A 15,128-nucleotide genomic window follows, 5' to 3' on the forward strand; every position below is an offset into this window, starting at 1 on the left:
TTGAATCAGCCCAGGAATTCATGCTAGCTTGTCTCTAGTAAGGACTGGAGAGTGAATGGTACATTTTTAAACTAACAGTGTTTATATAATCACCCCTTTACTTTTGGTTTTATTATAGGCACTGCTATAATCAACAGTGACAGACTGTCGTTTGTTTTTGTACGTGCTGCATGAGTAGAAAGTGGTGATAAGAGCAGTGACAGTATCTTGTTTGCTCCACAGGAACTGGAATGATGGTCCAGAAAAACAGTGCAGGCGTTTCCAACCCCTCCTGCTCATCGGCCCTGCTGTCGGCCGCGGCGGTCCTCACTGTATTTGGCTTGTTGTTACTGTGATGAGCCAATGTAAAGGTCTGTTTGCCACTAATACCCCACAGATATTGGCTGATTACTCTCCAGGAGGGGCGGGACTTTGGGCATCGGGGTCCTTGATTGGGAAGGTCGGGGTGGTTGAGTAGCTGGGATTTTGGTAATAAGGACAGTGAATGATAGTTGTTTTATTCTTTTGTATAAAAAAAGACATTTTTTAACAAGGACTACTGGTCATTGTGGGATGTAAGGAGGGCTGACTATGTGATTGTGTTGTAAAAACCTCGCCTTATTGGAAAATCAGCTCATTTCTTGGTTAATTGGAAATGGGTAGTGATTTTTCGTAAATTTGGTACCGAGTTCTCAAATTCAACCATGATTTCAACTCCGAACAGGCGTGCAGACTCTACCAGGTCTGATACGGTCAATATCTCACTGTACTCTGTTTGTTCTGTAGATGTACATACAGTGCTGGGATACTTTAATGGTGGTATTCCTGTACCACACTAACGTAGTAGAAAAAGATAAAAGTCCTCTTTTTTTTATAAGTTGTTGCTTCTGTAAAGCAGCATGAGGGTCGAATTGAAATGAATTCAAACGAGGATCCAAATGAAAGTTTACCTTTTTATTATTTTGCTAAAATAGTTATTTGTTTACAGTGTTTTGTGTCTGTGTCGACTTCTGAAATGTTGTAAAACCCAAACCCAACGGCATCGCCTGCGTGAGTGTGTGTGTGTGTGTTTATGTAAGTATGTATTTGGAAATAACAGTTGCCATGGACACCTTAGGGATACAAAAGTTGATTATTAATGTCTGATAGTGCGGGAGGTACAGCTTTCAAAGTTATCTTCATTTATCAGGGTTCAGTATCTGTGACTTTCTTTGTGTGTTATCTCACCATTATTACGACTTTACTTTCCATGTTATGTAAAAGCGTCCTGTTGATCATTTACCATGCATTTACCGTTTCACCACAAATCCTGGGGTCAGAGAGGAAGACACAGTGCAGTGGGTTACAGTGCATCTGCTTTCCCATCCCACCCAGACTTTTTAAAGACGTTTATGGCGCTGTTTTTCCTCTCTTGTTTGTGCAGTATTGAGTCCAACACGCATTGAGCCTAGGCGGGTCAAAGATTCACGAACACAGTGCCACTCGTTGTTTATCCGCATGTGGAACACTAGAATTAAGGGCACTGCGTGATTTAGGCAGGTATAGGTATCATTTCCATTGGACTTTTCAGCAGTGTTGTCAGTGTCCAGTTGCGTTTTGGATGAACAGAACAAAGACACAAGAAAGATTTTGGCTGGTGACGGTTCTCAGAGTTCACACCTCTGTTTAGACGATGAATTTTACCAGCTAAATCTGTTAAAGCGTTCTTTATCCTGTTTCAGCACTAAAAGAAAAGTAATTTGATGTAATACAATAATCATTACTGTCATTAAGACCACATTTGTCAGGACTAAGCGCCACACCTTTCTTCTTGTCAAATGAAGAAAATATAAACACAGTTATTGCCAACAGTAAGTGAACATAGACAAACTGCTCCAACATCATATTAAGTGTCTCTAATAATAAGTGTATCTGCTGTATAGAATAGTATGGTCTACACCTTAACAATCCAAGCAACTACAAGCTAACAACCAGTGATCTGCACAGCGTTACAGCTGGGGTACAGTAGTAAAGGGGGAAATACACTCCACACCTGTAGGAAGAGCCAAATTTACCAATTGTTGCATAATGCTGCTTTAATACACACTAAAGTTGATATACGTGTATTCATATAAGCTGTCCTACTGTACTGAATCTGTAACAACAGACCAATCGTCAGTAGTTACACTGTAATTGCATGGATTTTGTTCATTTATAATTACACAGATTACAGACAAATATACAAATATAATGTGGGACTGGCAGTCTTGAGGGATTGATGTATGACATTAATGTGGAATTGATGAACACATTTCAATCAATGTGGGACGTTTTGTATTTGTATTGTATCTCTGCATAAATACAGGGTATTTTTAATCAAATTCAAATTGGGAATTTTGCCGTCTAAAACTTGAAGGAACAGGACGGCCAAAGCTGTGTGCTTCACACACACAAACACACAGTATTGTTTTTTGTTTTTTTTAATATCTAGTTTCTCCAGTGTTATGTGTTCAAACACGGCATTACCGATACAGTCATCTTACCTGTTACCTGTGAACCACAACTCCCCCGTAATCAAAGAATTTAGGAAAGCTTTAGCCACAGATGATTAGTTGTGATGTAGAAGAGCATTATCTGTTAGCAGGTCAGCAGCGTTGTAGAATTTGACCACTTGCATTGATACATTTTCCACTTTTCCACCATCAGTTCAGTCTAGAAACACACTGAAGGCACGTCTCTGTATTGTGGCACGGTTGCTTCTGCTCACTGCGTTTGTTAGAATTTTGTCAGTTAGTTCATTTATTGTCTTATTATCCTCCATGGCCATTCATCTCAAGACCTCCTATACCTTCTTCCATCTGGATAATGACTCTTTACTGCACTTCTGCTGCAACAGTACTCCGCACTTCACTGTCATGTTTTGTATACTCTTCACTCTGTACTGCTCCACATGGATTCTACATCTGTTAACTGGTAAACCAGGCATACACTGCGATTTCAGGCCCAGTTTGAACAGTTTTAACACAAACACAACCACTGCTCCTACTCAGCTGGAGATCGCTGTTAAATATGTAAACTCAGACCGACTTAAAATGAGACAGTATCTGATTACAGAGGGGTTTTTTGGTAACTCAAATTAGTTTAGTCAAAACTCACATTTTTTAGTTCTGCATCTCAGTTTAATCAACACATATCATATCGAGATGAGCCTCAGAAACATTAGCAAATGAGCTGCAGCTGAAAAAAATAATTCAATAATGTGTACAATTCTTGATCCATGGCTCCTCCCCCTCAGTTTACTGTCTGTTAACTCCCACCTGTTGAGTTAACTCTAAAAATATTTTATTATTTTAGGTTGACCTGATTCTTTTTACAGTGTAGACAAAAGGTATGTACGCCGACTCTGCTGTGTTTAGCTGGAAATGACAGCACCCACACCATCACATGTCAAAGGGGTCGTACAGCACGAGTCCGTAAGTCATAGGCTTTAATCTGCACACTATTTAAAGGTGCAGGCGGAGTCACCAAAGACCTGTAAACTCCCGCAGTGTGTGCCTGGCTTTACTGTTCATGAGAAACCCTCTGCAGTACTACAGGGCGACTTCTGTAAAACCATGTGTGATGGTTCTGGTATAACCAAAGCCCACTGAGTTCAATAAGCCTAATTCTTTTGTATTGCCATAACATTACACAGAAGCTGAACCTTTATCACTGATCCAGGATCAGCTTTATGCACTCATACATGCCAGTATACAACTCCATCAGATCACAGATCACTTCAAAGGGGCAGCTTCCACAAATGTGTCATTTTTTCAGAGGAACGGTGTGTGTGTCGGGAGTCTTTCGACGGGTCGGTTCAGCGCCACCTTCTTGAGTGTAGGTTGGGTCGTCTCTGGGTTGGGTCACTGTCCGGTCGAGCCTGCCCAATGTGAACTGAATGAGCCTGCCAAATGGAACTTGTAAATATTCTTCAATAAACACCTTTTGATTGTATTTGAAAAAAAGCTGTCTGTTTATCATTTGTTTTTGTTGTGTTTACTGCATAAAGGAGCCTTGCACATCCACATCCACTCACAGGAATACATTACTGAAGCCTGACACGGTCTTAGGACAAGGGCTGGCCACAAGGTGGAGATACTACATGGCAAAAGGGGAGAAATATGTGTGTGTGTGTATGTATGTATATATATATATATATATATATATATATATATATATATATATATATATATATATATATATATATTAAGCACTATCAACAAGAGAAAATTGGGGGGAAAATTGAGAGTATTGTCCATTTACTGTAAAGTTAAGCCCATATGAACAGTTAGGGGAGGTGAACTGAAACGGCAAAGAACAATTTCCCAGGTAAATCTCAAAGAATCAAATTTTTACTCAGGTTATACAGAGTGTGTTGTTTATCTAGCAAATAATTTCAAGAATTTATCTATAGTTTAATAAAAGCTGTTATTGATTTAGATCCACCACTAACAACAAGTTTTACCATGTTCTGAAGTCATGAACAGCCGTTGCTGTTGATGAAGTCTTTACAGTTGTATGGTACCTTATAGAGTAATAGGCTCTGTAAAGCTGCTGTTACTGCATGGGAAGGTGGGCTGCATTCCATTAGTGCAGCCTGAGACAGACCTGCAGAAGCCTGACACACCAGGCCTTAAAATACCCTCAAGAATATACTGGAGTAACTGGCAGGCTTTGAGCTTTGACAACACTGAGATGTTTTTCAGTCTTTTGGAAGATCCTAGGACAGTGGCAGTTGCCCCAGTGTGATTCTTCCTGCCTCTCAAATGATGGTAGTTTTTAGTTTTAGTCTAAAACGTTTTAAAATACATTTATTTCTATACATGTATATTAAAGAAGCCACAGAACAGAACTGCTCAGCAAACCTGTTCACATCAGTCTGCTCTCAATGATGCTTTTCAACCACTAAAACTATTGAATTATGAAGGCATAATTCTCCTCCTACCTCCCCTAAAGAGATACTTACTTACTGAAGTAGCCTTTATTAGGGTCCTTGTTTTCTAAAATAGAATTTATTATTATTAGAATATATAGAATTTTATTTATTATTACAATTTATTTACTAAAATAACCACTAAAAAGATACTAACCTAAATATGTACTTACTAAATATGCCCTATAAAGGTACTCACTCACTAAACTAGCCCTAAAAAAGGTACTTACTAAAACTAACCCTTAATAAGGAACTTATATACTAAAATAGCCCCTAAAAGTTACTTATTTACTAAACAAGCCTTGTATGTACAAACTACCCCTAAGTGTGTGTGTGTGTGTGTGTGTGTGTGGTATCCTGCAACTGGCGTTTTGTCCAAAGGGTATTCCTGCCTTGCGCCTAGTGATTCCAGATGGGCCCCAGACACACAGAATAAATAATAAATTATGCAGAATTAATGAACATTTCTTTTGTTGGTTGTTGAGCCTATGTAGATATTTATCTGTTCTGAATTTAAAATGATGATTATAAGCAGATTTCATGAAACTTAGCATCAAGCTAATAAATCTTTAAGTGTTTTTTAAGCTGTTAAAAAGTTTGGAAACAGAACACAAGGTTAATTTTAGAATTTATTTAAATCACTTTAACATAATAACTATATTTAGTCCATCCAGCTTTTTTCCCTTTATCCTGGTCAGGGTCACGGTGGGTCCTGAGCCTACCTGGAATTATTGGGCAAAAGGCAGGAATACTCCCTGGACAGGGCAGTAGTCCATTACAGGATATCACAAACCTGTTCACACCTACGGCCAGTTTAGCATAACCATACAGACAGAGTCCCGAGCGAGGAGTGAACCAACAACCCCAGGCCCCTGGAGCTGTGCCTCCCTATAAATAGCTACTGTCTTAAAAATAGCCATCCTGTGTTCATAATCCTCACTCTTAAAAACTTATCACCCTGGAAAACAAGACCCAAAGAAAGTGGAACCAATGAAACCGATTGGCTCATAGTTTAGATTTGCTGTCTTTCTTAATCGTTTAAGCGGGCCGAGAGCGTTATTACACACTTCAGACGCCGCTGTAGTGACGGAGTCTTACACCTCAGAGTGGGATAAGCCTTGGAGAGTTAAGGGGTTAAACACATTATGATTTACTACAGTGTATGATCATAATCCTACTGTCTACAGACACTGATGATGTCAGCAAGAAGCCTTCAGCTCTAAAACTCGCTCCCTCAGGTCATTAAGGGGTCACTAAGGTCATGTACTGAGTTGTCTATGATGTTGAAAACAGCCTGTACCTACGGTCGGCCCTCTGTTCCCACAAACAAACTGGAGCCATTTTTATCCACTAAAGTTTCAATCCTACACGAGTTTGGTTACAAAAAGCTTCCTCTAACACTCAGTCACAGTCTTCATTCTCTACACGTCGAACACAAGGCACTGCAGGGCCTGTGTCCCAGACTGACAGTGTCTGAGGGGATTTTAAATGAGAGGGCCATTTCATTCTATTTTTTTTGAACAGCGAATATAATAGAATACTTTATGACTGAATGAGTGAATGATAAGACTGTCATCTGAAGACTCCTGCATTCGGGGGACTGGCTGAGGATGATTTATGCAAGCTTACCGTAAGACGGGACAATAATGCGTGCCATAAATCTTTCTTTTAAATCCATCAGTTATCAGCGTATTTCCCCGATTAGACGATTTCAGCACTCCCCGATTAGACCTCAAACATGACTTATCACCTGTACTTTGCCACCTATTAATATTAGTGAAGTATAAATGAGCCTGGACGTGCTGGAGTTACCTCAGAGGGTTGTCTGGGAATGAGACAGGTAAACAACACTGAACTATTTCACTAATTCTACAGTGTTTTAGAGAAAGAATGCTAATCTTACTAGCTAACTTTATAGAGGATAAACAGATGAGCGTTTCCTGTTGAGTTGCTTTTATCTTTGTGAGTGATGAAACAGCAGCTGTGCTTTATTTATCATAAGCTTACATTTTGTCTCTGTTCTGCGAAATCCTTTGTTTGGTATCTCCATTTTAGTCATTTTTCACTTTTCTGAAATCTGCCAGTTTGTCTTTATACTGTATCAGAATTGCATGATGAACGGACCAATAGAAATGCTCCACCGTGATGTTTACATTGGCTTCCATTGAAAGTTAGGGATGACTTTTTTCCTATTCTATAAAATAGACATTTTGGAGATACAAGGTTTTTGCGTGACAGAGATGATTTACACTGGTCATGTTTGTCTTAATATAATGAGACTGCCAGTGTAAATAAGTTTTATTAGTTTTATAGGTACTTTTTCAGTTACTGAGTAACAATGCAACTTACTGGCACAGGAACTGACCAATGAGAAAGCAGTACAGATGCTGTCAGTGGAGTAACAGAATGACATGACATTAATAACCAATAATGTGTATCTATATGAATAATCTATTATGAATAAGTGCCTCTGACTCACTAAGTGGAACTAGTTATTACCCACCTACTGCTTATTATTACATACCATAATACACTCATTATTATTATTATTAGTAGTAGTAGTAATAATAATAATAATAATAATAATATCTTTCTCTGTACTGTATTAACTAACTTTTGGATCTGTTTGTCTCTAGGTGTATTTCTGAAACTGCTGGACTGCTTCAAAACCACAATGTCAAAATTAACTCTCATAGCAGGTATATCTCATCTCTCTTTCATCTCTAAAAGAGGGAATACTTATAATCCAGTTTTGGGTTTTATTTTAGAAAAATTTAGAAATCCGTGCTCTACAGCTCAGCTTTTCTTATGTTTTTTCTTATGCATATATATCAAATATAGTTTCAATTATAAATTGAATTTAATGAAAAATATTTATTATTCATATTTTATAATAATATATTGTTTATAATATATATATATAATATATTGTTTCATAATATATATTTTTTATATGGATTATTGTAAAACATTAATTTGACATTTTTTTTAATTTTACAACTTTTATTTTACAATAATATAACTAAACATTTTTTTGTGTGTGTGTATATATATATATATATATATATTTGTTTAAAAAACTCTCATAGCAGGTATATCTAATCTTTATGACCTCCTTACGTTTACTACAGCTGCTCTGCTTTACCCTAAAGTACAGAACTGCCTCCTCCCATTAACTCCTGTGTTTTATCCTTTTCAGGACTGGGACTCCTCCTGTCTCTTCAGATAGGTAACTTTCTATGGTTTATGTAAATAATGACACCCTAGCAACTGTATTAGCCATGATTCAAGCTTTTCCACCTAATGACTATAACCATTCCCGTTGTAGTCACCTCGACCAAGCTGGTGTGCTACTTCAGCAACTGGTCCCAGTACAGGCCTGGCAATGGACGTTTCACACCAGACAATGTTGACCCCTTCCTCTGCACACATGTCATCTATGCACTGGCCACCATTGACAACAACCAGCAGATTATAACCATAGAATGGAACGACGAGACCATGTACAAGACACTGAACAGCCTGAAGAATGTGTGAGTGAGACTGAGTACTGAATACTGAATACTGAGTACTGAATACTGAATACTGAGTACAGAGTACTGAATACTGAATACTGAGTACAGAGTACTGAATACTGAATACTGAGTACAGAGTACTGAATACTGAGTACAGAGTACTGAATACTGAGTACTGAGTACTGAATACTGAATACTAAGTACTGAATACTGAGTACTGAATATTGAGTACAGAGTTCTGAATACTGAGTACAGAGTACTGAATACTGAGTACTGAGTACTGAATACTGAATACTAAGTACTGAATACTGAATACTGAATACTGAGTACTGAATACTGAGTACTGAATACTGAGTACAGAGTACTGAATACTGAGTACTGAGTACTGAATACTGAATACTAAGTACTGAATACTGAGTACTGAATATTGAGTACTGAGTACTGAGTACTGAATACTGAGTACTGAATACTGAGTACTGAGTACTGAAATTTAAACAAAATCTGAAAGGTTTGGAATGAAGTGGTTCACAGTTTAAGTTGGTGGTGGGAACCAGGGCTCACAGGTTCACAGTTCGGCCTACATTAGTCTTCTTAGTTGTATATTTGATGTTGGTAAAGAGGAAAAAGTAATCATTCTGGGAACTGTTGCTTTAAAGGAGCCCTATGATGCATTTAGTCTGAATTGTTTGTGCTTTAAGAGTTATATGTGACTTTGATTGGGGCCTTTTTTATTATGGGCTTGTGAATAATTTGATTAGCTCTGCTCTGATTGGTTGTTTACGTCACCGTGATGGATCATAGCATAGTATAGCTTTGCTTTTAGCAATGTGACAATGTGACTTATAAACCAGTCTTGGGATTTAGAAATGTGTGCTCTACAGCTCAGCTTTTCTTATGTAGGATTTTATTTTGAATAACAGCAGTGTTAGAGGCTCACAAAGTGTCCCTAGCATTTACTATAATCCCAATATTCAACTATGAGTGAATATTATACATACATACATATACTGTATATATATATATATATATATATATATATATATATATATAAATTTTTAATATAAATATTTATAATGAATATTTTACAGTAATATATATTTCTGATTTTCTCTTACATTGTATTGCAATACAATATATATTTACATTTTTCAACTTTTATTTTGCAATAATATACATAATAATATATAATATATATAACTTATATATATATACAAAATATAACATTTTGTGTATATATATATATGTAACAAAAAGAATATGTATATATACAATGTTAGTTTATGTGAATGAGCTTTTAGCAGCATTAAACTTTTCTCAGACATCTGGTTTAATTCACCACCACTGTATATATATATATATATATAAGTTTCCATAGAACTGAGAATTCTGTTGCACCAAACCAACCTGAATTGTTAACTATGTTTTGAAATTCTCCTCTAATAGTTCTGATATTTACCTTAAATTCTGTGCTCAAATTCATGTTCTCTTCTTTTCAGAAACCCTGACATGAAGACACTGCTGTCCGTTGGAGGCTGGGTCAATGGCGTGAGCCCGTATGTATCCCCCCTGTGAGCCTGTAGCAAACCAGCAAGGTCACAAAGTCCGTCATCCACACTAAGGCTCATAAATGGCCAGGATGTGTGGGTCTACACTCAGAAAGAGTGATTCTATATATAGTACTGAAAATGTTCCACTGAATCCTTCAAGAGCTTGTTTCAGTTGCCATAGTTCTCTATAGAGCCACGATATAGAGCCTTTACAGAACCACAGAAGCAATGCATTGCACTGTAGCTGCTCACACTTCTCGTTCTGAGCAGGGCAGAGTGAAGAGTGGGCCTGTATACTGTATGTATACTGTAGACAACGGGGGGTTAATAAGCTTGTGTAATATTGTGTTATTACCTTTAAAGAATCGTCCATTGAAAACAAACTCTGAAAACATCTCAATAAGATCCTTTGGTCCACTTCAGGTTTATTAATATGGTGTCCACTCAAGCCAAGAGGCAGACCTTCATCAGCTCTGCGCTGCTCTTCCTACGGGCTCATGGCTTTGATGGTCTGGACCTGGCCTGGGAATTCCCCGGACAGAATGGCAGCCCTGCCGACGACAAGCAGAGGTTCACTCTTCTGGTTCAGGTGAGCAGGTCGTGTGTGGATGACCGGGCTGAAGTGTGGCTCCACAAATGGGTTTCTTGAGGATGTGGGAATAATACAGTTCTGCTATTATTGCTGTGTTATTTGGTACAGTCTGCTTCTATATGAAGAGTGAGGTTTGGTGAACAATTTGCAGGAACTGAGGAGAGCCATTGAGCAGGAGGCCAAAGATAACAAGAAGACCCCACTGCTGCTCTCTGCCAAAGTGGCTGCCCTGAGTCCCACCATTGATGCTGCTTACGAAGTTCCTGAAATCACAAGGTACTTCTGAGATTCCTGAGACTGCTCAGTCACGAATGCATTAAGAAAGTAAGGTCTGCACGTTAAATTCTATACCTTCTATTTTTTTTTATGTCAGTGTAAATTCATCATCACTGTGGAAGAACCAATACTACCATTAGTCACCACACAACACCGACAACCTGAATTTTAGCTGAATTTTAACATATGGATGCAGTTCTGAGTGGCGACACTGTCTAAGTGTTGGTTCTATCATTGGGAGGTGCAGTCACCTGTGGTCGAGCACCATGAGAGCACAGGATGGGTAGGATGGCCCTCGCTCTCCCCCCATCACTTAGCATGATGCTAGCCAGTGAATTGTAGATTACCCGACCCAGTTGACATATGCCTCTTCTTCCGCAACCAGCCACCACCTCTTTTTGATCTGCTGCTGATGCAACATCACCAGTCTGATGCATCGGCTAGCAGACGCCTGTGCCGGCCAGCATCACACCAAAATGATGTGGGGAGAGAGCACCATCTAGCCACCCGTAGAACAACAAGGCCAATTGTGCTCTCTCAGGCTCCAGCTGCTGATGACAGGCAGCATGACCCGGGTGATCCTCGGGTCATAGTCCGCTGGACCACTCTAAGCCCAAATAAGAGAATTTGAGATATCTGGGTATTTGATGATGCATTTAGTTGACAGTGGGCAACTACTTATAAACTCCTCGTACTAGTGCTAATACTGTGCAGCCCTAATAACACATAGGCATGTTTGCAAACTTCTGCATTTTTTGTCATTGCAGTGAAGTCGACTTCGTCAGCATCATGAGCTATGACTACCACGGCTCATGGGAGAAGGTGACAGGACACAACAGCCCGCTCTTCAAGAGCTCCCACGACAGTGGAAACCACGTCTACCACAACATAGTAAGTGTAAACCCAACAATCCACTACAAGACACAAGACAAAACAACCATATTCACCATTAGTGATGGACACAGATGGAATTAGGCCTCCGCCTTTAACCCATCTGTGCAGTGAACACACACACACACACACCAGTGAGCAAACACACACAATGGACAGTGAGCGGTGGGCAGCCATTGCTGCAGCACCTAGGGAGCAGAGAGGGTTACAGTGGCAGCTTGCCGGGTCCAGGTCTCACACCCTTGGTTCTGAATTCTCTGTTCTCTTTGCTCAGGAAGCCACTGTGTTGTACTGGATCAGTAAAGGAGCTCCAGCCGAGAGGCTGCTGCTGGGTTTCCCCACATATGGACGCACCTTCCAGCTTACCACCTCTGCCACAGGCCTCGGCGCCCCTGCTAACGGTCCTGCCGATGCTGGACCCTACACTCATGAAGCCGGCTTTTGGGCTTATTATGAGGTGAGAGGCTACAGGGACCTCAGTTCTCCACAGCTTGAAAGGGAATAGCAGGCATTAACAGGGTCGATGTCACAAATTTGTGTTAAAAAGTGTTATCTTTATAACATGCACTCACACCACACTTGCACTTAGAATACTGTACAGTTTGGCAGCCCTGTTTTAGACTAAGGAATATAAATTATGAATCTATTACTGTGGGTCAGTAGTAGTAAAAACTTTGGACACTAGAATGAGTTACTCCTAATTTTACTCTGAAGCACTTCCATAGAAACCAAATCTCCCATTTCTGGCCTTAACTTGGTTAAGCCATTAAAATGTCTCTCTATAAATACTTTGGAAATCTAGGAAGCCGTAGCTGTAATGATGACAGTGCTGCTATTAATGGAGTATTGTCTGCACCACAGATCTGCACCATTGCGGCTGCAGGCAAAGTGGAATGGATCACCGAGCAGAGTGTCCCCTACACCACTCAGGGAAAGTCCTGGGTTGGCTACGATAACCAAGAGAGCTTTGCTGCCAAGGTAAATGAGATCACTTGAGCCAAGAATTCGAGCAGAGTATACCACACATCCAGTAATCGTCTCTCTCCTGGGCTTTTTAGTCATATTTACCTATTAATATCCTCCTTGTCTGATTCTTGTGCTGTCTTAGGTTCAGTGGCTCACCTCCATGAACCTGGGTGGAGCATCAGTATGGACCCTTGACCTGGATGACTTCGGAGGATACTTCTGCTCACATGGAAACTATCCTCTTGTTAACCATCTACGCAACTCCCTGGGTAAATAAGCAATGCCAACTCAACTTTAACCAACACAGTGTTCAGGGGTGTTTATTGAGTCCTGACCAACACCAGATGTTTCAAATAAAGGCCTTCTTCTGAATAAAGCAGGCCAGTCTTTAACCATGTCACATAAAGGCTCAAATGAATCTGCTGGACAGATTAATCACAAAAAAAAACATCTGGATATTTTTGCAAAATAATGTGCTCACATCACATCAGAGCAGTTGCTTTGGCAGGATGTATCCAGAGGGGGGTGCTAAAGAGTTTTCATTTAAGGACTATAGTTAATTATGTTCTAAAAAGGAAAATTCCACCATTTTCTCAGTATTTCTGAAATAATTCAGTAGTTGAAATGTAACAAAAAACATTTTGCTGTAAATAGTTTAGTGTTAGAGAACTTTACCAACACCAGATTTTACAGTGGTGGTGACAGGAACCAGAAGTCATGAAGTCTACAATGCAATATAGCCCTTTTTACTGTCCAAAACCACCAATGAACCAAACCACCTGTCCAAAGCCACGTCCTTTTACGCATTTACAGTACGTGCAGTGTTTTGTAAGGGTAAAACAGTGGTAAATTGGATTCTTAGGGAACTACTTTACTTAGAATCAAGCATTTCACACCAAACCTCTCTGAATGACTGTGTTTACAGCCAACATTTCATTAATGCAATGTTAAAGAATTGGTGGACTTTAAGCACATGATGTAACCATGTGGACCTGTACTTGTAGGTTTCCCTCCCAAGCCAACCACTACTCCCGCCCCCACCACTACGGCAGACCCCCTAGCCTCCTTCTGCTCCGGGAAACCTGACGGCCTGTATCCTAACCCCACTGACCAGAACACTTACTTTCAGTGCTTCCGTGGAAACACCTACCTGCACCGGTGCCAACCAGGCCTGGTGTACGTCGACGCCTGTAAATGCTGCAACTGGCCATAAGAGATGACCATGTTACATAACATTACATTAACATCATTACATTCTTCTCTCTTTTTTTAAACATGCCTGTCAATCAGTCGAACTTCACTTGCTGAATACGTTTCACTGCTGTACTGGAAGACTGGAATATAAATGTAAGGAGATTTGGTCTGAATTCCAACACTGAGTTTACTGACTTAGTCATGGATTACTTTCTCCATCAGTCTTACTGCCAAAGTGATGTTAATGCACTGCTTTAGACTTTACCCTTTTCAAAGCTCAACTCACAGTTTTGGTTTTATTTGGAATTACTCATTTTTAATTTTCATTAAACGACAAAAAAACACCAGAATTTCTTTTTTTCAGATTATTTGTATATGGATTCTGTGATGTATTAAAAAGATCATGTGTTTGTTTTTTTTTATCTTTTTCAATAAAGCAGGAAACAGCTTTAAATATAAAAGTTGCCAGTTTATAAACGATGCACTCACCAAAATCCATTGGCCTTTTTATTTGAAACTGTCAGCACAGCAGCTGCTCCAGCATAGTTAGTTGGTGTTGAGTTGTTACAAGTGCATCAAGTCTTGTTGGGGTTTTACACGCCTCATTATCCCTGCAGGGTTGCTGGGTTGCAAGTGATCCACCAACCATAAATATCCAGGCAGGAGTGGTCCTGAGACGAGAAACTGACCACTGATGAAGAGCTAAAAAAGGAGTGTCACACATTATATATGATGAGCTAGAGCCTCTATCTGTATATCGACAAGGTGTACCAAATTATTCAATTAGTCAACTTTATAGTCATTGTACTGATACAGGGCTGTTAGGCTACGGCTTTGGTACAGAATAGGCAGGACAACAGACAAAACACGAGACAGGGTGCAGAGACAGTAAATACAATAAATACAAAAATATACAAACGTGCAAATGTGTGCATGAAGGCTGGGTAATTAAGGTCTAGACTAAGTTACTGTAGTAACAGTAAAATGGAGTATAAATCGTCACTGTCCAATGAAAACCATCTATGTCCAAAATGGTGGCTTTACAGGAGAGGGCAAAATGTTCTTAACTTTTAATTGTCAAAAAGTCAAACGTCAGTGTAACATAAGACATTCCAAGTAATTTAATGCATTTCTATTGGTTCATTCATCCAGAATAAGTTACACTGTGTACAGAAGCAGCTACAGGCCTCAAACCATGTATATATACATGACAAATA

General features: G+C 39.3%; 2 protein-coding genes across 2 annotated transcripts in view; both read left to right on the top strand.

The window, feature by feature from the left end:
- Window positions 1-3,962, top strand: part of cntn2 (contactin 2) — a 50,213-nt gene extending 46,251 nt beyond the window's left edge. The window contains exon 23 of the mRNA XM_072665775.1: window positions 223-3,962. Within this exon, the coding sequence (XP_072521876.1) occupies window positions 223-335 (113 nt within the window). The 3' untranslated portion in view covers window positions 336-3,962. The remainder of the gene's footprint in view (window positions 1-222) is intronic.
- Window positions 3,963-7,604: 3,642 nt separating this feature from the next.
- chia.1 (chitinase, acidic.1) lies at window positions 7,605-13,930 on the top strand. Its single transcript, XM_072665484.1, has 11 exons — window positions 7,605-7,629; window positions 8,130-8,159; window positions 8,259-8,463; window positions 9,942-9,998; window positions 10,416-10,581; window positions 10,736-10,860; window positions 11,628-11,751; window positions 12,026-12,208; window positions 12,613-12,729; window positions 12,860-12,986; window positions 13,722-13,930. Exons 1-11 carry the CDS (start codon window positions 7,605-7,607, stop codon window positions 13,928-13,930), a joined length of 1,368 nt encoding a protein of 455 aa, XP_072521585.1.
- Window positions 13,931-15,128: the final 1,198 nt, after the last annotated feature.

Source organism: Salminus brasiliensis, chromosome 21 (genome assembly GCF_030463535.1).
Source record: "Salminus brasiliensis chromosome 21, fSalBra1.hap2, whole genome shotgun sequence".
In the NCBI taxonomy this organism is placed as follows: domain Eukaryota; kingdom Metazoa; phylum Chordata; class Actinopteri; order Characiformes; family Bryconidae; genus Salminus; species Salminus brasiliensis.

Excerpts from the sequence above, each read along its gene's own strand:
- chia.1 (XM_072665484.1), top strand. The coding sequence starts at position 7,605 with ATGTCAAAATTAACTCTCATAGCAG. Across the intron at positions 9,999-10,415 it reads TGGGTCAATGGCGTGAGCCC|GTTTATTAATATGGTGTCCA; the intron begins GTATGTATCCCC and ends GGTCCACTTCAG. Across the intron at positions 10,582-10,735 it reads GGTTCACTCTTCTGGTTCAG|GAACTGAGGAGAGCCATTGA; the intron begins GTGAGCAGGTCG and ends AACAATTTGCAG.